This window comes from Cimex lectularius, unplaced genomic scaffold, assembly GCF_000648675.2.
Source record: "Cimex lectularius strain Harlan isolate CLEC.00 unplaced genomic scaffold, Clec_2.1 scaffold438, whole genome shotgun sequence".
Taxonomy (NCBI): domain Eukaryota; kingdom Metazoa; phylum Arthropoda; class Insecta; order Hemiptera; family Cimicidae; genus Cimex; species Cimex lectularius.
Window position 1 is genome coordinate 35518 of NW_019394146.1, and position 25095 is coordinate 60612.

Genomic DNA, 25095 nt, shown 5'->3' on the forward strand with positions numbered 1-25095 from the left:
AGTTTTACAAGGAATCTCTCAACTCGTTGGACATATTCTATGGAGAGACAGGTGATAATTTGTAATATGTAATTAATTATAAACATTTTTCATATTTTAATTAATTAATCTTTATGTAAGGTATTGGCTGAGATAAAAAAGATAGTGTCACGAGCGGGATTCGAACACACGACCTCAACCACTTGAGCTATTGTGACTTCGATCTCGGACACCAACTTCTCATCTCAGCCTACCTGTCGAATTTGGGATTAAGATGGGAAGATGGTGTCCGAGTGGATCGAAGTCACAATAGCTCAAGTGGTAGATCAGCGGCGTATTTAGCCGAAGGTCGTGGGTTCTAATCTCGCTCGTGACACTGACTTTTTTATCTCAGCCAATACCTTACATAAAGAATAATTAATTGAAAGAAGTTATTTGAAGTCAATCGGACCACGACATCTAATTGATTTTTCATATTCTTACACTTATTTTCAACCACTAGGCAGATCGAACTTTTACAGACGCTGCCTAAGATTTATTTCAACATAGGATAAAAATAGTGCCAGCATAACCTCATATATACAGGTAGGAAAGCAATTCAAGAAGGTCTAGGACTTTCTTTCGGGGAATAGCAGGGAATGTCAGAACACATGAGGATTTGCTTGCTTAAAGCTTCAAGTTCTTGATTCCTGAGAACCTGGGCCCTGAATCCGATATAAACCTGCACTGTTGCACTTTGCAACGATGAAAATATTCATGCTTCGTTTCGTCTTTCCTCTTGTCGTGGACTTGGTTGGATAATGATGTTATCGGAGGCCATTGAGATGTGGACTTACATGAGAATGATACAAATACGTCGACGTCTAAAACTCCCTGGTGCTCTAGAAATTAGGCATTGGTCGGAGCTTCTAACAAGGTTAAAAATCAGATAGATTGAGTATCTCGGACACATCATGAGTTTAAAAAAATACCACATAGTTCACATTAATTCTACAGGGTAACATAATGGAAGTAAGGCGAGGAAAATAAGAACTTAGACTGGCATACGAAGAGGAAAAGGTCTTTTCCGACAGGACAAAGATGCGTTCAGTGATCATCAATTACAAAATACAAGGCAAGGTCGAACTGATCCAAGACGTCAGTACCAGTGTACACACAAAAATGGAGGAAACATTACAATGGTCCCGAAGTGGCGTATACAAGACTGAGTGCATTTCTAACTCGGTATATGTGGGCTTAAAAGGTAAGAAATTTAGTGAGAGAAGTAAACAATTCTTTCCTACATCCGCACATACTTTGAGTTCAAAGACCACTTAATCACAGGTCACCCATTGGACCAAGACAATAGAACGTTCTTTTTACACTTTGGTGACAAAGTCCGACAATTAAAATGGTTAGACCAGCTGGAAATCAACAAACAGCAAGAGATCGAACTTTAATTTGTCCAACTGTTCAACCAGTATGAAAAGCTAACTATTGTGCAAAATATTTTCAAATTGACGCCTCGTAGCATAAACGATGACACTGGATGAAACCGTTGAAGCCAATAAACCTACTTAAGGCCACCTGAACGTCGTTACTCCAAACTATGCAAGACGGTTAAGACACATCGTGGGAATATTTTATTTCCAAAATTTTTAAATATGATAGTTTATTAGATATTTACATAGATTAACTTGGTGAGTCCTTAAAATATCAGTTTGACTTTAAATATTTATATTTATAATAACTGGTGATTGTACACGGCGCTCATCACTGTAAGGTAAAGGTCCCGGGTTCGAATCCAGCGGTCCTGCATTCGAACACGACTTACTTACAAATGGGCTTTTTTCAAAAACACTGCCACCCTGAGGTGTATGCTCTGCTGCTGCGAACCCTCGTAAAAAAAGATAGGTTTCATCCAATACACTATCACAAACCAGTTGCTAAATAATCCATGATTGACCTTCGATAAAGCCATAGCGATTGTGTAAAACAGATCCTTTGGCTTAACCGCATAAATACAATTTAATAGCTAAAATTATAAGGTACAAGTATGATACAGTGGTATGATGAGTATATGTATATGGTCAACAAACTGCATTGAAATATTTTAGCTAATTCTAAATGTTATTTTAAGGAGTTTTTGACAATTTTCCTCTTCAATATCATTAAAACTGAATTTACTCGAATCGTCCGGTAATTAATATTTACTTTGTATGATAGTGCTTCTACAACTATTAGGTCCTCAGCATTTGCCAAACAAACACAAATGAGGGTCTATATGACCTCTGCTGTTGCGAACCCTCGTTTAAAAAATTTACTTTTTTTTTTAATTTTAAAAGTTGATTGTTGTCTTGTTCATGTAGAAACCTAAAGATGCAAGAAATAAATAGCTTAATAGAAATAAAAAAAGAAGCAGATCTTTTTTTTTAAGTGTTTTTATTTGGTGGATTGACGCCCACTATCTCTGATAATTATTTGCCAAATACATACATTTTGCATACGCCTTCCTTCACCTGAATAACATCAAAAGTTGAACGTTGAAAGTTGAAGTTGAAAGTTTCTTTATGGGGGCTGGGCCACCTCTTTATGAGGCGCTTTATACTGTAGTTGGTACCATTTTCCTTTTCGAGATTGTTTACTTCAAAACAAAATAAGTATTATTAAAAGTGAAAAAGTTGACAATAAATTTATCCATTAATTATAGAAATGTACCGACAAGGTATGATGGCTTTTTATGCTTGCTCGCAATAGCATACGTCTTATCAACCCCTGAGTGGGAAAAAAATATAAGTTCTCTGGGGTGCCGTTGAATTTCGAACCGTGGATCATACGATTGCGTCATGCCAACCGACGCCTTAGCCACCGATGACATGCCACCTAAAAATCATGAGTGAATAGATATGTTTTTATAAAAATCCTCTTTAAATGTGACACTGATGATCTTTTCATTTCATCCCCAAGAAATTATTTACATTCCGTAAAATCTTTTTTTATATTCTGTACAACACCTACTGTACAAGTTAAAATAAAACATTGCCTCTGGCCCGGCTGCTGCAAGTGAATTGGTTTGCGATTCGAGGGCGGGCTGCTCCAAGTGGCCATATGCTCGTCCATCCGGGTCACCATCCGTGAAATGCTAGTTTCCGCGATTCAGGATTGTCCCGGTGTGTCTCCGAGCGGAAAATGACGATACGATCGGATTTTTATTCCGAATCGCCTTACTGGCCCACTGGGAGTTCGGGGTCCCGGAGGAGACGTGTAATGCTCGAGGGCGAACAGAGTTGACGACTACAGAACGTAAACTCCATTTTTATTGTTGAAGGTGTCTTATTAATTACTATCAATTAAAAAGATCAAAACATGCGTTTTATTGTGGTGGATAATATTTTTTCTTGGGTACCAATTGTTCTAAGTTATACAAAACTTGAATTCTTGGTCGAACGAACACCAAACACTTTTGCACTCTTTTCTAATAGATTTGATAAACGCTCTTCTTTTTTATAGTTCGGTATTAATTACACCGGTTCGGTATTTCATATATATAAATTTATATATATATACAGGGTGAATTGCTACTCGTGCTACAAACTTCTCCAGTAGATTCTTCACCCTAAAATGAACAAAAAAGTTCATATTGTCCATGGTCCGATTCTCAACCATTTCAGAGTAATTTCGCTTTTTATCGATTNTCGGTCGTTTTTATAATGCTACATCTATTTCGCTACCAAATCACTTACTACAAAAACATCTTAATATCTTCTTATGAAGAAATTCTATACTTTTCCAACTGAATAAGAAGTCAGAATTTATATACAGGGTGACTGGCGATAAGTAACGAAAATTTCAGGTGTTTCTACTCACCATATGCGACAAAAAACTTTCCATAAACCCCTGGCCAAATCTCACTGGTAAAGAAGTAATTTTAGGTTTTGGTTTTTTTTCGACTTAGGTCCACTAAATTGCATACAAACATCAGAATTGCTGACTGTAGAAAAATCTGATTGGGGCCACCTGAAAGAACGTTAAATTTTCTGTAAGAAAACTCATTTACATTGCAGAATTGATGGAAAAGTTCTGCACGAAAAATTCAGAAAAAACAAAAATGTTGACATTTGAAATTTTCTGAAAATGTTGGATTGGTAACTGTTAATAACTACAAACTCCTGGAGCTTTGCAAATTCCCTCAAACGTTCCCCATTCCATTAGCTTCCAGCGGTATACACGACTTTTTTGGATTGCCCTTCTGGAAGGCCCAAAAATTTTCCATTTTGATGAAAAAACTTTTGTCCATGAAGGTTGGCGACACGCTCAATTTTCCAGGAGATTCGTGCTCGTTTTCCACATCGAGACGTTCCAGCAGATCACCCCTTCCAACGACTTCAACAGAGACAATCAGCGAATTGATGTAGATGAGAAAATTTTGCATTCTGTTAATCGTGATCGTGAAACCAGTACACGCGCGTTATGTACAGGCCTTGTATTTCACAATGGAGAGTTTGGGATACCCTCCGTCCGGAAGGATTGTAACCTTACCATTTTACGAGTGTGCAAAGTTTCGAACGAAATAACTACCAGCAAGGAATAGGAAAAAATCAATTCGCTCTTATAAATAATGTTTATATATAATAATATTTACATTGAATATAAACAAAACTCAAATCATCATCACACCGCTTTAGCCCTTCGTTTTTCAAAAATGCACACAGACCATCAGTATTGGCTATTGTGTGGTCATAGGGCACTGATGATGGCGAAATGACTAAACAGCGAGAGCAAGAGGGCCGTTATACCACCAAACTGTAGATTTATATTATTCATTTGATCAATAGAAAATAATGTAAATAATAAAAAAAAAATTTAAGATATATCGAAACCAACTGGAGGTTAGTGTCGCTAGCCCGAAACTCCACTAAACCATTGTGTACAATGTTAATGTATATATTACAATTAATTAAGGTTTTTAGTAGAGATAAAAAAGTCAATGGCACGAGCGGGATTCGTACCCACGATCTTCGGCTAGATAGGCCGCTGCTCTACCACCTGAGATATCGTGACCTCGATCCACTCGGACATCAACTTCCTATCTCAACCCCACCTTTTGATAAGAAAATGGGGATAAAAATAGACGATGCTATGTGTGCAATCGATTGTTTGCTGGGACCAAGTGATCATTGAACAAGACCACAATGTTGCAGAATACATGCTGAGGAAAAGTTTGGAATCATCTTCTAGCTGAGGCCTCCAAATAAACTTCAGTAAAACCGAATACATGAACATACTTTACCAACCAGGATGTCTTTATTACTGAAGGAACACTAATAAAAAAGGTTCAAGAACTTTCAATATGAGGCATTTTAACGGAGAAAAACAATACATCTGAAAAAGAGAAAAAAAGAAGTATAAGTACGACCCGCAAATGTATCGGTACTGAATTCGCTCCTGTCGAGTAGATAAGTTACGAAAGTTATCAAGGACCTCACTTATAAGTTCATTGTCTAAATTTTGTATAATTTGTGTACTCCATGGAGCGGAGACTTGAACGATAAATGAAGTGTTAGGAAAGGAAATTAGTTGTCATAGTGATGAAATATTGGAGGATAACTGCCAGGTGTCCGGTTAGAAAGAACGACCAATATTGAAACTCGAGAGCTAATGTTGCTCCATCAAAACATACTTCAAAACATTATAAAAAAAGCTGGATGAGTTAAGGATGAGTTCATATCTGATGCTTCTCAGATGACCGTAAGTTGTTTAATTTAATTTTTTGTAGAGAAGCTGAATGAAAACAACTAATGATCATGTGATGAGGTAGGAACACATAGACAGGAAGAAATGAAAAAGGGAATTAATTGAACATTGCAATAAGTTTTGAATTATTTTGGTTGAAAGACACTTCCAAATGAGGAAACTGTTAAAACAAATAAAAGCTAAATAAAATTTACTGAAATTACATGACTATAATCGACCACTGCAGAAGGTGAGAAGCCGAAATTAGCTTGATTGATCAAATTATCGAGGACAGGCCGAACAAAATGAAAAGGAATTATAAATAAACGAAAATACAACTAATTTTGAGGAATTTTGATGATACAGGCATAAGATGAAACTTCAATGACCTGAAAGCATAATTTTCTATGTAGCAAACTATAAGAAACGCTTGAAAATTTTTACGCTTTTCTCGTCATTTCTCCATTTTAACCAAATTGTATTCTCTTTAACCATTGAAAGACGTCATCCTGAGCCAGAAGTTTGGTTATTGTGAAGATACTCATATTATTGTGAAGATGAGTTATCTAGGTCACCGGCAAGTGGATATCATAGAGGCGGGCAATTGACGTTTCTCTGAGCATGGTCTCCCGGGCTTTAGCCCGAATCCGAGAGACTGGAAGTGCCAATAGTAGTGGTAGTGGATTTCAACGCATTAGGATGCTAAGGGAGGACAGAAATATTGTCATTGCTGCAAAACGAAACCCTTTCCATAGTGCCTTCTAGATCCTAAATGAAGTACAAGACGTATTGGCAATGACTTTATCAACACAAACGATTACGAAGTCCGCCTCTCAACATATGTCCCTTTGAGACGACCTACAGGAACAGCCCGCCACCAGCAACTCAGGAAAATAGACTCAAGCGAGCGCCTAGATGAGAACACGATTGGAATGTTGTTATGTTTACTGATGAGTCGCGTTTTTGTCTGTGTAGTGATAGCAGGCGCCGAAGAGTCTACCCAGACAAATAGATGCATACAATGCCCCAGTTCGTGTTCCCTTCAGTGTAGTTTGGAGGAGGCGGTTTAATGATTTGGGCTGGGATTTACACTGGAGGAACAACTGGATATCATATTGTAGAAGGCAACCTCACCGCAGACCGTTATGTCCAAGAAATTATCAAGGAATACATCCCTCAAACCGGGATTTCATTGGTTGAGGTTTTCGATTTCTGGATGACAATGCCAGACCTCATAGAGGAAGAGTTGTTCATCAATGTTTAGAAAACCTGGAAATTTTCCATCTGCCCCTTCCCCTATTACGTCCAGACCTCAATCCCATGATCACATGTGGGATGCGTTGCAGAGCTTTTCGATCACCAACGCAGCCAGTTGACTTGCAACAACTGAATCCATGGAGTGAAATTCCTTACGGAATTAGTGATAACCTTATTGACAGTATGCCCAGCAGGTGCATGGAAATTTTAACTAACAGAGGACATTACACACAGTATTAATTATTTATACTACTGTGTCCAATAAAATCAAAGTATGATCTTTTATTTTGTTATTTTGCAAAATCCCGTAATTAAATTTTCCTTCAGTAAAAAACATTATAATTTATACATTTTAATGCTATTTATAATAAAAATAAAATTAAAATGCTAGGGAAAGTAAATTCTACAAAATTGACGATATCCCTGTTCATTTTTAAACAGTTTATCTCGAGGTTTGACGTTTCCCTAAGATAGTATGTAAACAAGTAAGAATCGATGAAAAAATACATTTCTTTATAGAACTTTGATTAAAGTCGAAATATTTTTGCAGTGATCTACCGTGACTTTCGTTTCCCCAATGCTTTTCGGATAGATGAACCATTACGAAGCAATCAACATTTATTAAGTCCTCTCGGTTGGATAAGCAATCTGATGTCTTAAATTGAGGTATTCAAAGGTTATACAAAACACAAAAACGCATTACTATTGCACGTTATTTTTTAGTACATTTGTTACATTCACATAGGAACTTATATTGACTAGAGTGACATATCCTTCCTAATAAGCCTTACTACTAAACACAATTTTATAATTATCGATTACTAACAACATATTTATATCGGAATATACACAATAAAAAAATCAAATTTGTCAACTTGTCAAACGTCAAAACTTATGCTAAAAACGTTATTTGTAATTTTTAAAGAAAGCTTTTTTTATTTACTATTTATAAACATATTAATAGAAGATCAAGCCTTAATTGGAATTTGCTGCGTACATAAAGCTTTTTTGTTTTTAAATAAATTCTTAAGAATAAGTTTATAAATCACGAAAATCGCGTGTTTTACTAGAATGGATAGTAACAGCCCCTTGAATTATGAATTGGTGCATTTTAAAGCCGATATAGTTTTTACTATTACTATTTTTCTAACATATTTAAACATAAAATAATTCTTTTTTTACTGAAAGTTGCAAATAAACTTTATCACAACAGTTTGTTAACACTTATTTACCCCGGAAGTCTCGAATAAAAAAGTAATTGGTTACGATGACTTAAGTTGGCGAAAGTGATTGAAGGTTACTCTGTACTTATTAAATCCATTATATTTACCGGCCTGATTGACCAAATTACTTCGTTTAATTAATTAATCTTTTTGTGTAAGGTTTTGGTTGAGATGAAAAAGCTGGTGCCACGAGCGGGATTCGAACCCACGACCTTCGGCTGAAAAATGCTTGAAAAAAAGGCAAAAAGGAGGGAAAATTCGAAAGGTTTTAGGTTGAGATGGGGAGTTGGTATCCGAGTGGATCGAAGTCACGATAGCTCAAGTAGTTAGAGCAGCGGCGTATTTAGCCGAAAGTCGTGGGTTCGAATCCCGTTCGTCACACTAGCTTTTTCATTTCAACCAAAATCTTACATAAAAAGATTAGTTACTCTGTACTTTCGTCCAAATTTCATTTGGGCTGATCTGCAGTGAGGCTCGACCAATACAGCAAGAAATCAATTTTCATTAAAAATTAATGGGAAAAACTTGATTTATTTGATCACTTGAAATCCCTCAGAACTGCAGTTTGCAAGTAACCATGAGCACCCATTAATGGTTTATTAAGCGCAATTTGGCCAGAATCCGTTGCACTTACTTACCGTTACTTTATGTACGATACTATATTTTACAAAGATTAGATTAACGAAACACATTAGTTGACATAGTTAACACCAATCATTCAAGGAATTGGTAAAATTTTCAGTCTTCTCCCTTTACGCTATACATCAGAAATTTGAAACCAGACAAATTCGTCACTGCAAATCGGCCATATTGATCGGAAAAGACGTGATTATTGATTCGAGAACGAGCTCGGATTGAGTTTAGAAGTCGAAAGTGGGCCACGACCGGTCGGCAGGCCCTTCTTCGGGCTAGACGTCCAAGACGTGGTTCAGGTAGGCGATGTAGCAGATGGCCAGTTTCAGGATTTCTATCTTGGATAACTTTTTGTCCGGTGGCAGGGTCGGCAGCAGCTTACGCAGTTCGCTGAAAGCTACGTTGAACGCCTCGACGCGAACCCGTTCTCGCGTTGCATGAGCTGTTCTGTATTTGGCCGTGGCACGCCTCCGCCGCCGACGCTCCTCCCTGCTCAGTGATGCCGTCCCGTTCAATTCACATCTGTCCCTGAAAAAAAATTTAACAATGATTTCTTTTTCGTATTTGCACTTAATGTGAACATTAAAGGTTAACTAAATTTAAAAAAATATAAAGATGGGTCCAGAGCAGGAATTTGCTACGCCATCCTATCTCATACGTATTCACCGTAAATGTAACATCTGATCTCATTGGTTGTTGATTGTCTTATCAAAGTTATGTTGCGTTGTGGCTTTGCGTAACCGGATTTCCAGTCAATTATAAATTTATACACTTTCCTGTGTTTTCCTGAGTGCATGCAACCAAGTTAAAGTGTGATATGTCTTTTTATCCAGTTTGGCCATCTCTCAACTTAGTTCAGTTGTTTTTGGAGCTTCACAACAGTCGAATCACAACTTCCAACACGAACAGAAACATCGTCAATTTGGGCCGTATGACCGTTAGTTTACCGTCCTAGTTTCGGTAAACCGTGTATTTAGGATTTCCTCCCTGAAGATATTGCGAAGAAAAAACACTTATGAGTGAAGTGTAAACAGGAGAAAAGACGGACCAAGTAATGTGATGGTAACCCAGCTACTAACACCAGAGGGTGTAGAGAAATGGTCCAACAATACTGCTTTACTGTTCTCCAGAGCAAATGATTTTAGATGGTAAGGTTATTCGTATGTATTAATTTTAGCTAGTAGCATGACATACTTTATTAAATACCTTTTGATAATATTGATTCGGTATATACTTTGTCCTCATATGTCAATAGATTCTCGTCTACCACTCCATTTTGTTGGAGAGGACATGAATAGTTTACAACGAAATCAAATTTAGCGCCTGGTATCATTGGACCAAGTTGGACAGTTAAATTTTTGAGAAGTTGCTACTCCTCTTCCCCAGTTTTTGTTGTTTGTTCAACTTCAATTCATAGATTTGGACTATTTTGAGAAGTAGCCTTTTACAAACTTTAATAAGTTTAAATCCATTACAGTTCGTGGTCGGATTGACCAATTAACATTTTTCAATTAATTAATATTTATGAAAGCTATTGGTCGAGATAAAAGTCAGTGTCACGAGCGGGATTCGAACCCACGATCTTCGGCCAAATACGCCGCTGCTCTACCACTTGAGCTATCGTGACTTCGATCCGCTCGGACACTAACTTCCCATCTCAACCTCACCTCTCGAATTTTCCCTCCTTTTTGCCATTTTTCAAATTCCGTGTAATCTATTCGATTCTCGGCGACAAATGAAATAGCCACGGAGAGGTTTCATGAAGATATACTTCAGTTTAATTATTAAATCCATTACAGTTCGTGGTCTGATTGACCAATTAACATTTTTCAATTAATTAATATTTATGAAAGCTTTTGGTCGAAATAAAAATCAGTGTTTAATAAGTTTAATGAATAAAGAAGAACTGCAGGTAAATCTTGGGGTCGAAAATGGCCATTGGCTATCTTCTGCAGAAATACGATCCAAATTATCCTACGGCTAAGCTGATGGACCAAAGCTCAGGAGAAACAAGTTACCCAAACATGAAACAGCATACAAAGTCTAGCCAAACCTATGTAGCTCAGGAGCAATGAAAACACACACCTAAATTGCACAAGAAACTCTGCTAAACCTACCTACATCGGAAATATTTATACAATTAGAAGCGGGGGAAAGTCCATTTAAGCTCCAGAAGCAGTTAAACTGGGCGGGAACTAAACACTTCGGGCACCATGCAATAATTAATGAAACCATACACCCATTCTTAGAAATGGGGACTGACTACATGATCAGGAGAACTCAATGCAATGATATGGTACACAGATGGCGCCAAAACACATGAAGGATCCACATGCTTTAGAAAACCTTTAAAGAGGTTACACTGGCAAAAAAATAATCACAAGATCGGATAGCCAAGCAGCTATTAAAGCCTTAAAAAAATCACATCAAAATTAGTCAGTGAATTCATCCAAAATCTTCAAAACCTGGGGAAAAAGAACAACCTGATAGTACCTTGGGTGCGAGGACCCAAAAAGATTTTCGGTAACGAAAGTCCTGACACTTTGGCCAGATGAGACTCTTCAAGACTACACATTAGCCCATAACCTATTCTTGGGTAAAAATACAGAATTCTCCAACTCAGAATGGATCCAAAAAAGACAAAACGGGAAGTAGATAAACTCAAAGTGCGCTGGACATAGTAAACTTATGCTAAAACAACCTTCATAAAGACTGGTAAACTCGCAGCTACAGTTGGGGAGGGCCAAAATCACAGGAGTGATAAGATTATTTATCGGTCACTGGCATCTGAGAATAGATGGGCATATTCAATCATTATCCCAATTGAAGATTATGCAATTAGGAGGAAGAAGTACCCCCAAATTTCATATTAGAATGTGAAGCAACCTCTGGAGACATGACCTGGGATACAAAAGAAACATCCAGGGAAAGAAATTTTATTAACAACAATCAATGACCTAGTACTCCTTAAAAGAAGGATCAAATCGACAGATTAACAGAACTAATGAACTAGAGAAGTACAAAAAGTCAGAGGGCTATAAAACCTTTCAGGACAAATTTTATTTTTCCTAGTTTATGACCTGTTACAAATAGACAATGTTTCCATTTTTGTGGAATGTCAAGTCTTATCATAACATTTTTCTATTATTACGATTAATAATCCGCTTATTCTAAATCAGAGCTTCCCAGACTTTTAGACAGCGGACTCCTTTCACAGAATAAGTTCCAGGGCGGACCCCTCTCATTCAAGTATTTAAAATTGCATACTTTTAGATGGTGTATAATTAAAGTTTTATAAACTAGCCAGTCCATTCCTAATTCGGTTATGGAAGGGGATATCACTATGAAAACAAACATTAGATTGATGTACATTTTATATACAAAATTCCGAACAAAAAATCAAATTGTACAGAATCGTTATGTAAAAATTGTGCCAATATCAACAGTAATAATTTAAACATGAATGATAAATGAATTATTGGGAAGAGTGAGGTTGTGTTACCCTGCGCAATTTGGATATGTTGAATTTAATTTTTGATAGCTGGAGACGGTTGTCCGGATCAGCTTCGGCATTTAGTTATGGTGGCTGTATAGACAGAAAATCCTGATTCATTTAGGTATCAAATCGTACCTAAATGCTTTTTGTTTTCCTGCCGGGGTCAAAAATTGGGTTAAGTATCGTACTCGAGATGGAGTCTGAAGTAATTTCTATCAAAATTCGTATTCCCTGAAAGATAGACTGGTTGACTTTGTCGAAACCGAAAACGGTTTGACCACCCATTCAGCTGGTGGAAGTAGTGCTCAAAGGACATCAAACATGAAAGATGTTCACATATTTCATCAATCAACTTGCCGTTCGAAAGCTCGAGTTTTTCTTTTAATTAATTAATAATTAATAATTTGCACAGACGCATCTAAAACTTTTTTGAATGTTTCATAGCTAAAGGATGTCTGAAGAACACAATGACTGCTGCTGAAATAGTTTTCAGTGCTCATTGTAATTAGTTTTCTTATTCTTTCTAGGTTTATTTTAGTAAAAAATTAATTTTTAAGTTCGCGGCGGATCACAATTTGGGAAGCCTCGTTCTAAATAATAGTGATCGGTTCACCGGAAAATACCAATTGCCTCAACGGTCACTAAACGTTGTTAAAAACTTTCTCGAGCCGAGTATCGCATAAAACTTTGGTTTTTCTTCTCCCGCACTTAGCATAATGACAGCGTCACGAATAGAGTTATGACGGCGTCCTAAAAAGTGAAAAACATAAATTTGGTAAGGTCCCTTCGACCCCCTTCACTTTAAATTCACTGTCCCCCGCCTTTCGTTCCCACGGGTAAAGTTATTTTCCGAATTCAGGCCGAGTCGCCCGACGCCCGGAGCTTCTCAATATTTCATAGCCAATATCCGTTTCCCCAAAGTTTATTGAGATATTCCTCGGCACATTCGCTGACGCTCTGAGCGGGTTGGTATAATAAGATCTGAATTTACCCATATTAAATGCCTTATTTTTCAAATGCTCACGCCTTAGAATTTTAACCAACGATCAACTCAGATCATACGTTTTATCGCACGGCAGAATATAGAGATACTGCTTAGTATGGTATATCATTTTAAGCTATAACAAAATAACGTTTTTTTTACTATAAATTAGCGGGTTAGTAAAACACATTAATCTAGATCAAAAACCAAATTGAATAAATAGTAATTATTTAGAGATCGTGAGATGCGGTCTGGTGTGACGTATGTTTTAGAAAAACATTTTATTTATCAACGTTTCGATCTTTAAAGAGATCATCTTCAGGGCTGGGATTTATAAACATTGTTTAATTTATACAAATACATGTAGGATGTGAAAAAAGTGAATTTATACAATGCTAGAAATTTTAGGCCCAATCGAAATATTTGTTTTCTGTGTGGATGTGTCATTCTTGTCTGTCAAGTTGAGAGCACCAATAAGATGATGTTTTATGTTTATATAGGTTGAATTTTAAAGGGGTGGAGAAGGAAATAGGGATAGAAAAACAAATTTTTTAGGAGGAGTCGGTTTTATTGAGGTGAAAGGAGCCGACAATGGGAAAGAATGGGTGCTGGTTCGGCCTGATTATCCTTTCAGAATTATATATACGGGGATAATTGGGGAAAGGAAAGCTAAATTGTTGAAGAATTAGACTATATAGAAATGTTTGATGAGAGGAATGCAATTATTGTTTTATGTTTTGTGTGATGTCATGATGATATATGTATGTTATCGATATTGAATTTGATTAATTATATTAGCGTAGCTGCGACTGAGTTTACATGTGTCTGTTCTGTAATTGATGCTGTGCTTATCTCAGTTGATGTAAACCATTTCTAAAAAGTCACGTTTGTTTTTGTTTTGTTCTGTGTGTAATATTTTTGGACTGTTGAAGTCGAAATTGTATTTATGTTCAAAATGGTGGATAACGATTGCTGTAGGATTTTCCTTGGGTTTTTTTCAATCATATATCACTGATATAATGATGTAATTCCGATGGAAGTTGCCGGACAGTTTAAACAATTGATTTTATAAATTACATTAGACTTATTTGTTACTAGTGTGGCTCTTTAATTTTGGAAAAAGTGTGCGAATTGTTTTATATTTTTTAAGGCTATTTTAAAATTATCAGAAGAGAGAAATGTGTTAATTTATGTGATAGGCCGTGAATGAATGGCATGGAAATGTATGTCGGTTTGTCTTTATTTGATAGATCTGATGTAGTATTATTAGTAATATATTACAATTAATTAAAGTTTTTAGTTGAGATAAAAAGTCAATGGCACGAGCGGGATTCGAACCCACGATCTTCGGCTTGATACGGCTTGAAAAATGGCAAAAAGGAGGGAAAATTCAAAAGGTGCGGTTGAGATGGGAAGTTGGTGTCCGAGTGGATCGAGGTCACGATAGCTCAAGTGGTAGAGCAGCGGCGTATCAAGCCGAAGATCGTGGGTTCGAACCCCGCTCGTGCCATTGACTTTTTTATCTCAACTAAAAACCTTAATTAATTGTAATATATTAATTGGTCAAGCGGACCACGAAATTAGTGAATTATTAGTAATATTAGATGGTGTTAGTGTTGAGTTGTAGTTGTTGGTCATTCTTTTGATTATGTGTTTACGGTAGTGATTGTTATGGAGGATATGTTTGTATATCTTTATGTTCTTGTGATGAAATGATTCATGGCTTAAGGTAATAATTCCGTGAAGTAGCCCTTTGGCCGTGTTTATTGTTGTATGAAAAGGATGGTGTGATGTAAAGTTGAGGTACGTAAATAAATAGATTTGAGACGATAATACTTATTAATGGCATGAGAAATATTGGGTTAATTTCTACGAGATGATTCGTTTAATGTTTTTCTAAAATGGCTAAATGCCGAATCACCGGGTTTGTAGTGTGGTAATATCTGCTAAGAGCTACTGATTCACCGTCTGAAAAAATAATCGATCAAACCAGTCGTATTCTACCAAAGGGTAATCAGTTATTTTGGGAGCAGTGTTGTTTTGAGCACAATCCATAGCTTTCTTTGTATCGCAGGTGATTGAACGATGCAGAAAAAAGTTCATCTATCCTGTGCAAAAACAAGACCAAAATGCCTGACTCGAAAAGAGGAACTGTCAGAATCATACGGTACTAATACTTCCGGCTTTTCCCATACTTCTTTAGGCCTGGAAGCAGCCGTTGGACTTGTTCCATTTTGCGCCTCTTATTCTCGAGTACTTTTAGTAAATACAACAAAATCTAAGGCTCGGTTCAGACGGAGAGGATCGGTATGAGAGGTCGGTATCGAGGAGACCGAGGAGGTCACTCAGACGGGGAGACGCAGGCGACCGATATGAGATTACGATTTTTCGTCGCTTGATGTTTTTAATGTATGAAGGCGATTGACTGGACATGCAAAGCCATTTCATACGCCTTCTGTGAAACTTTGAAAAAATGGATAGAAGTGACATTTAGGATAACGACAAACGAATTTCATTCAACATATCCCACGCTATTGGAACAGCAGTTACCACGAGATGCGGATAAAGTTAAAAATGAAAATGCGTGGCGAAATGTGGGTGAACCCTCATTACTCCACTTTTACTTGTTTTTCGTCTAATTAAATGCCAAAGAGCTACTGCTACAAACTCGTCCATTGTAAAAATATGACAGAAACATCTAGGTCTTTAAACCACGTGGGTGATGATAGAGAAGAGATGAAGGGGAGCCGGTTGAATTTAGTAAACAGGAGAGTACCCATACCGCGACTCTCATACCAATTGCATCCATGTGAACCGTGCCATACAGAAAAAGTATCAAGCGATCGAACATCCCAATCGGTCAAAAATCGGAATCTCATGCCGGTCTCCTGCCAAAAGACTTCATCACGAAAGTTACATCTAAACAAGTGACATAAAACCAAATCACGAAAAAATTACAGCCGACTCAATACAGTTTGGAGATAAGAGCCTGTGCAGGTTCTTCCGAGAAGAGGGGCCGTAGTACATATTGCACGTTATGTGTTGGCCAGACTGGGGAAAGGTTTCTATTCACAAGAAACGAAATGTTCAATGCAGCAAATGTAACTGAGAAGTTAATAAGAAGAATCAAGGCTACGAAGACTAATAAAAAGCCTTAAGTGAGATATCGAGCTATAACTCAAATGTGAAAGAGCGAAGTACTGTTACCTGATGGAAATATCATAACAAACCTAATCTAATGTAATCCCTGAAAATCCGAGTAAATTTACAATGTATGAAAAGGGAGTAGCCTAGGCAAGGGACTTTCATCCCTTTCATTTACTGTTATATTGTATAAATTAATCTTTTTCATACCTTTTTCGGTGTATGATGGCCGGGTAATCTCGGTCGTGCCGGGTGGAGTCCACGACCGGAAACATATCTTCTATGCACTCCATCTCCTAAAAATATATTACATTAATGCTAGGTAAATTACGTAATAAATGTAAACAAACAGAGCAAGCCGAGGTTGTTTTTCCCCCAAGGGGAATAGCATACAATCGCGTTTAAAAGGAAAAAAAAGGGAGATTTCTCGGTTGTCTTATCTCACCCCCCCTCGTGTTGCATGTAAACATCTGTTATTAGATATTAATAAAGTCGAGGGTCGGGCTGTTTTCCTTCCCCCGAGTCATGCACTGCGGGCCGGCCTCGATTGACGCAATATGCCATCATCGGATCCCCACGGGTTTTGTGTTATTGTCCGGTTAAATATGCGGAAAGTCATCGCCTTCAGCAGCATATGGGATTTAAGTGTTCCGTCAGTCACTTTTATCGTAGAACAGTGATTATCTAGAAATAGAATTGTACGGTTTGAAAATAGAACTTCCTATCATGGAAAACTTCAGGTAGATCAAATAAAACGGACCCCTTAAACGCTATTTATAAGATAAAACCTGAACGCTAGGCCGTCGTGTCGACTAAATTACAACAGAAGGATGTTTTTGGTATTGGGCAAAAACGATTCTGTTGAGTGACAACAAGAACGCAAGAGAACGAGAACTGGAAGAATATGTACAAGGAAGACATGGATTGCACCCTCCAATGCCGTTTTGATAGAATCACTCTGATTAGCACACGCCAAGTTTCATGTAGCCATTACAGCCTATCAAAAATATCAAAATTAGAAAAAGTGTATAAATGTATTGTTTCAATTACAATCAGTACAGTTTTAAAAACCCTCTCTGCGCTTGGGTCAGACGAATATAGTTCATAAAATGTCATCCCTACTATTTAAAACATAAATAGACGAAGGGAGGACTAGGATAGCTTCAAGAAACTTGTTGATTTAAAAATTGATATTTAAATTGATAAAAAATGTAATTTAAATATTTAAAGTTAACAGTAAGTACAGCGCGGACATGGGTTGTCGTGCTTCCTTGTGGTTGGGTCCATGGTGGCGGTGGTGCTAGCGGGTCAGTACTACAGTTAGGGTGTCTTTTCTAACTCGGGGGACGCGGGGGTGAAGATGGCAGTGCAAGCACATCTCCAAAAGCGGCTTTGATTTTACTAATATATCTCCCTCAGGGAAAGTTTTTGTGGCGTGGTGCTGTCCTTGTTTTGTCTTGAATTCGCCTGATACAACCGCGGGGGGGTCGCCAGCTCGTCCTTCGCAGGTGTTCTACATCTTGTACAACGGCAAGATATTAAAGAAATAAAGCCATAAATAAAACTTCATCCAGAGTGAAGTCCCGTTTTTTAATAGGTCAGCAACGGGTGTGAAAGTCAACGTGTTGGATCAAATGATTATGTTTTAGAATTGAAAAACTTCTAAATTATCCTTTAGTCCTTCTTGCCCGCCGTTCCCAACGTTGCCAAGCATAGCTAATTCCATGAGTTTAGGGCGGGCGCAGTGCTTTTCCTTCAATCATCTCTTGTATTGGCAACACTGATTTTTTGCGCCAATATAAATTCTCCATCATGAAATCTTCTATCTCCTTCTGGCTTTTCACCCGACCAACCTAGTGTCGATCGATATATTAGCCAAAAATAAAGTCGCTTGAGCAATGCAAAACGTGCCTTAATATTTCATTGCTATAACATACTTTTGACTCCTTTTTAAAAAAGAAAGTACATACTTACAGTAAGTATTACCTCCACTTACTCAAAATGAGCAAACAAGTACTTTTACTTACTGTAAGTGGGAACTATTTATTTTTATTTATTTTTTTAATATATTTTTTTTAAGAACTGAACACCGCACTCACTCCACCATTCATCATTTCTATCCTTTTGACTCTTCTCTAATGGGGGATCCAGTACCCTACTGCGGCCTAGCAGCCTGCCACAAAAGAGGATAAATCTTAAAATGGATCCTTAATGAGTCCGAAACCTGGTGGAACAATACCACAGGTATGAGGCACGCGAAGAGATTCATAGAAGGACCATCCGCAAAACTTACAAAAGAATTACTGGAAGGCGACCGCAGCCGAACCAGGATTCTGGTTGGACTCCTGACAGGGCAGTTCGTTCCCGACAACTCATCGTCAACAAGACAAGAAGATCTTTAGCGTCCGCACCTGGCCTATTCAGCCTTATCGGACGTTTTGATTCTCAAGATGAGAGCTGACGCACCTCCGCATACGACGGAATGGTGTTACCGTCGCAGCATTGGTGTAGAGGCGCCCCAGCCCCTAAGGGCCGAGACAACCTCGCTCTCCGCTTGTCCACTCCGAATGGTCCGCCCCGCATTGTGCATCGGTTACCCCGTGGTACAGACGGCCATACACCCTCCCCCGTATATGCAGACAGGATCTGGTGCACTGGCCTGAAGAAAGCACATGCACCGGATAGGCGTACAGACAGAAGAAACACTGTGCAGATACTGCCAAGAAGTGGAGTAGACCGCAAAACACATTTTATGTTTCTGTGAAGGTCTATGTAGGTGCAGGTTCTTGCAACTAGGACAAGAAAAACCACAAGGAAGATCCTAACTAAGGAGCCGCTAGCAAAGCTGTGGAGGCTGGCTAAGAACCTGAAGCTGGCCAGTGAGTTATAAAACACAGGGGAACACAATAGATCAATTCAGGTCGAGGTCCAGTAGGCCTTGTGGCCGCCTCTTTTATCCCTATCCCTATCCCTTCTCTTATGCTTTGTATTTTGTTATTAATTAATTCAAAATGTATTTTGTCATCTCATGAAACACTCACATCAATAAGTTAGTTAAATTTCAGAAGGCAATTTCAAAGTTAATCAATTTATTAATAACGAATAACATGACTATGACCGATAATGTAATTGTTTAATATTTTACGAGTGAGTTAATACAATACTGTTCAAAACCCTTTAATTTAACAGTTCGACTATAGAATATGTAATTTTCTTTCAAAAGCAAATTTAGGATCTGCCAATGTAAGAATCCTAATTACTTCTAAGTTCGATTCTTGGGCACTAAATTGAGGCTATTTGATGCAATAATAAACTCAGTCTTAATCTATGCGGCAAAAATTGAGATAATTTGGAAGTAATTCTCATTAAGTTTGTCAAACATCTACTGTTTTGGTCATCGTCTACTTTAAATTATTTCGTGAGATTACGTTGAACTTAAAAATTATAAAATTATCCATATTTAAACGATCAATGGTCTGGTTTGTTAAAAACTTGTAACGATAACAACCAGCTCTTTTGCATATAACAAATATTCGCGACTCGTACATCTCCAAACCTCTTCAGTGATAACTAAAATTTTTAAAACAATTAGGGAAATTAAAGTGTGAATGTTTTTCAATTATTCCAATTTCATATATAAAACTAGTATCCTTGTTTTTTCCTTTCTTTTCTATATAAAATCCCTGATATTCTCATATTGTCTAACTATTTTATCTTTACCTTACATTATTTTTTCTAATATAATATAGACATTTTCTAGCCAAATTAGGTTTTTTGGGTTATTCTCCCTTTCGACTATTTCCACCTCATCGAATATGAACTTGTATATACAGATAATTTGATCAAAAATGTCATTAGAAAACAAAAACCTATTTTTTACAATAATGCAAAGGTTGACAATAAGGACATTAACGATAAGAAAATGGTGATGGTTGTAGTTTAACATTGTTGGTTGTTGCAATGCACCAGGTCTTACGTATGCATATTAAAAATAATTTAAAAAAAAACAAGCTGTGTTCAAAAACAATAAATATTATTGCTATATGGGTAATAATGTTAAAAGTTTACTCCAGAAATAAAAAATGAAATAGAAAAGGATTTACAGTTATACAAAATTATGTGCTTTTGCGATAAATCATATATTGGTAAGACCGTAAAATTTGTAAAAAACAGAATTAGCAATAAGCGACAGGGTTTTCTCAACATGCTATAAACCATAACCATAAGTTGATATTTGATGAGGTGGAAATAGTTGCAAGGGAGAATAGCCCAAAAAAGCTGATATGGCTTGAAAATGTATATATTAATTTAGAAGACAATAATGTAAATTAAATTTACAGCTAGATAAAGGTAAAAAAGGCGTTTGTAATGTATTAATGTAAGAATATCTTGGATTTGTATACAATAAAGTTTTTGTGAGGGTCTTTCTAGATTCTTAAAGTAATAAAAATAGAGAAGCAAAATATATCTAGTCAGGTCAAGGCAGAAGATCTTGAAGCCTCTTCTTTTATCCCTATCCCTATGTGCCAATGAACATCACAAGGTTGATGCCTGTCTTGTTTATATATTTTTATATACATAATTTTTAAACTAATGGTTGGATTTGTGAGTAATATGTTAGTAGTTTGATCATTATGGTAACTATGGTGAGTGCTATTTAGACAAATTGCACCGACACTACTTAAGTAAGTGGCATGCGGAACGGACCATAATTATCAGATCTATTTGCCTAGATTTTCTATGACTTAACTATTTGTTGTTTTTTAAGGCACTACAAAAATATCCTTTGCAGACTATTTTTCAATCATTAATGAGTCCCTCTCTACGGAAATCTTTAGTAAAAAGCTAAAGATTAATTCGTTATGAAGAGAGAAAAAATTATATTAGATCTTTCAATTAATTATTCTTTCTAAGTAAGGTCTTGGCTGAGATAAAAAAAGGCAGTGTCACGAGCGGGATTCGAACCCATGACCTTCGCCTAAATACGCTCTACCACTTGAGGTAATCCAATCCTGATTACACAGCATTTGAAAAATGGCATAAAGGAGGGAAAATTCAAAAGGTGAGGTTGAAATGGGGAGTTGGTGTCCGAGTGGATCGAGGTCACGATAGCTCAAGTGGTAGAGCATCGGAGTATTTAGCCGAAGGTCGAGGGTTCGAATCCCGCTCGTGACACTACCTTTTTTATCTCAGCCAAGACCTTACTTAGAAAGAATAATTAATTGAAAGAAGTAACTTGGTCAATAATTGACTACAACGTAAATGGATTTATGTTAGATGATAATCCATTGTTGGAAGTTAAGTTATAACTATTTCATACAATTTTTGATATTATATGCTTTTTGAGACAATCGTCAGTCGCGGGAAATGCAAATGAAGAATTTTAACAAAAATGAAGTACCTTGAGACCGGTGCTGAATTGGTATATCTCCCCCAGTTCCGCAGATTTCCTGAACTCTCTAGGTGAATGTCTCGCTCAACTCGTGACCCGAGGAAAGAATGATGATTGAGGATGCTGGGACGGAGATCCTCTGCCGGGTCGGAGGGTGTGGCCGATGCCGCCCCCAGCATCGATGGTCCATCCCCCGTCCGCATCCCACCCCCGCGCCAGCCAATCGCAATTCGGGATTGTCACCCCTCGAGCCCACGACGCATATGGAAGGTGGTTGTGTCATATTTCAGCCCTTTAAAACATTTTTAATGCCTGTTCGCGCTGTAATGGAAACAAAATAAGAAATATACCATGGAAAAATAGCACAAGGTGTGTCCAAGTTTCACCTATTAAAATTAATTATTAAGAACCTGAGTAAAAACTTCAAATATTATTCGAATTGGCTGGCTAGCCTTTAGCAAAACAAAGATGTGGTAAATGGTAAATTTTCCTCTATTTTTATGGAATTGTCATACTTGCAGAAAGCCCAGAAGATCGTCAAATCAAAGTCGACAATTTAGAATCATACTGCGAGCTTTGGGGTTGAAAGTTAACTTAGACAAATCAAAAATTCTTGTATTTCCGATTGGAGGTAGACCTCATGCAGATGAATGTTGAATGAATCTGCATGAGGTTTTTGATGTTCCTATCTCAAAACAATAGTTCCACTGTGACCATTGAATACAACTGTTTGGAGGTCACTCTCACTTCTAAATTATCCTTTAACCCTTTCTTGCTCAAAGTTACCCTACTTTGCCAAGCATAGCTAATCCCATGAGTTTAGAGCGGGTGCAGTGCTTTTGGCAACACTGACTTTTTTTGCGCCAATATAAATTCTCCATCTTGAAATCTTCTTTTCCAACATGGTTCCGACCAATCTAGTATCGATCGTTATACAAACATAAATTTTCTTCATATCCAGTTTAACAATAATTTAACCCTTTCTTGCCCAAAGTTGCTTCAGAGCAATGCCAACTTTAGCAATTTTAGTTAAGGTTAGTAGAGAACCCCGTCATCTTAGGACGGACGCAGTACTAAAACAGTTCCTGCAGTTTCTGCCCATGTATTGGCAACACTGATTTATTTCACGGAATTTCCCGCTAGCCATTTAACAAAATTGCTAAACTGCGTCTTGCTCTAACACTACATTGGGCTATAGAAGGTTAAGAAGCCATATGAAAGAAACAGTCAAAAACGCTAAGTTTGACTTCAATCCTCTTAATTGCAAACTACCTACTATCCCGAGCAATTCTTTAATACTTTGTTACGCTTCACAAGTTTTGGGGTTTCATATTTACTGGATGTGGATTATTTGTCGTTAAGTATTGAAGAATGGGTTATTTCGGTCTTCACCAAAGAAAACGTTAGTACAAGAACTCTAGTTTAGATTTTGGTGGCCCAAAAAAGCCGCTTGATTCCTTGATGTTATATGGATTCCCTAAGAAATGATTTACTGTCCAGGGTTGCTATACATAACTGAAACTTGAGGTGTGCAAGCTTGTTGGGTAAAAATATGAAAAGTTTGAAAAGAAGTTCTATTGGACGGTTATTAGAGCTATGGAGGAGAACTACTAATCCTGAATTTTAAGCCCTACAAGGTCTCAAAAGATTGTTTCCTTTGTAATCGGAAAGCTTTTCACTTCTTTGCGATATGCCCTATCCTTTCCGGATACAGCCGGTACTTTGGATGCAGTGTTGTCAAGATAGGACTTTATAAATCTGATGGATGGATCTAATCGGGGTACAATGGTAGAGTACACCAGAGAAGATTGGATATATAAAAGGTCTGGTTTATGAATTTAAGTTTTATGAAAAGCAAAGGAGAGAATATATTTTACACTTTCTTGATATATTACCGCTGTAGATCATAATTCATTTATTTGTTTTTAGATTTTTTCATTCTATCATTTATTACATACGTATATGTATCTATTTGTCATTCTATATCACACACACACAGGGAGAGAGAGAGACGTGGGTAATATATATATGTGTGTATATATATATTAGCTCAAGTAGTAGAGCAGCGGCGTATTAAAGGTCGTGGGTTCGAATCCCCCGCGTGACACTGACTTTTTTATCTCAACCAAGACCTTACATAAAAAGGCTAATTTTTTATATTTGTTTTGTTATTTATTTACTAGAAAAAGGCGTTTAGTTTTGATTGAAAGGTTGTACAATAAAAAGAAAAATTTTCAACTGAAGTAAAAGTGAAAAAATTCTATTAATGTTTGCAACTTGCAACTTTCAACTTGTAATTAAAGACTTGAAGTTTGCGGAGTCTTCCGTGTAAATTCAATTTAGCCCAGGGATTTACGTGACTTGGCGAATTACAAGCTTCATTCCATGTCAATTGTTCAAATCCTATTTCACTGATTGCTCTTCTTCACTTACCCAAACTTAATCGGTTCTTAAACTGGGGAAAATAAGTTCCGAAGGAGTTTTAAACAGATTAATTTATTTATTAAAACTGAGGCGAAATTAGCACAAATCTATTATAAACTCAGTCAAGTTTTACAAATGACTAGCTAGCCGCTAATTATACCGAAGAAAATTCATTTTTTTGGGGCTTATTTAATAACTGGCCTACAACGTACTGGTTGCAGTAAAAAAATAGATGAAAGCACAAAACATATCTATTGTCAAAATGCATTCAAATATAATAAATAAGGGCATAACTAATGAAAATTTAATAATCGTGAAAGATATCAGACCTTTGTGCAAATTTTGAACGGACGAATTTTGCTTATTTTTCCCCAATTCTTTTTAACATGATGTCCGACACATTTTCAGCCCTGTCAAAAAATTTAGCAGTTAAAAGTTTATTTGTGCTATCCTTATTTAGTTATTATATTTATTATTACTATACTACTCATAATTGCTTTCTTTATATGTGTCTATTAAATATAAATTCAATGGAATCTAGCCTAAATTGTCATAACAAAAAACCTTGGGTTTTTTTAGCTTTCTTCACTATTTTTATTAAAACCAATATTATATGATATGCACCCTCCAATGAAATAAATAACAGCGACAGACATTTTTCAAGAAAATTTTCAAAAGCGTATACAGAGGCTCGCTAGTGCGTACTGATATGTAAAAGCAAGAAAACCTTGATAGATTTTTATCTTTTTTATAGAAGTTAGATCTTTTTTGTCTAACGGTTTTGGCTTTGGATGCGTTTCCTTTTCTCGCCATCTTCAGTTTTCAATTATAATTTTGGTTGCAAATCACATTG

The 25095-nt window shown here is 36.9% G+C and overlaps 1 protein-coding gene and 1 non-coding gene across 2 annotated transcripts; both read right to left on the minus strand.

The window, feature by feature from the left end:
• Window positions 1-8573: 8573 nt before the first annotated feature.
• On the minus strand, window positions 8574-21963 carry LOC106661707 (helix-loop-helix protein 1-like). The gene is made up of 3 exons (XM_014385254.2): window positions 21828-21963; window positions 16637-16722; window positions 8574-9332 (listed from the first exon to the last, which is right to left on the minus strand). The coding sequence occupies exons 2-3, from the start codon at window positions 16717-16719 to the stop codon at window positions 9080-9082; spliced, it is 336 nt and encodes a 111-aa protein (XP_014240740.1). The 5' UTR covers window positions 16720-16722; window positions 21828-21963; the 3' UTR covers window positions 8574-9079.
• On the minus strand, window positions 21193-21308 carry LOC112128149. The gene has a single exon (XR_002910879.1). It is a non-coding gene; the product is annotated as a U5 spliceosomal RNA (small nuclear RNA).
• Window positions 21964-25095: the final 3132 nt, after the last annotated feature.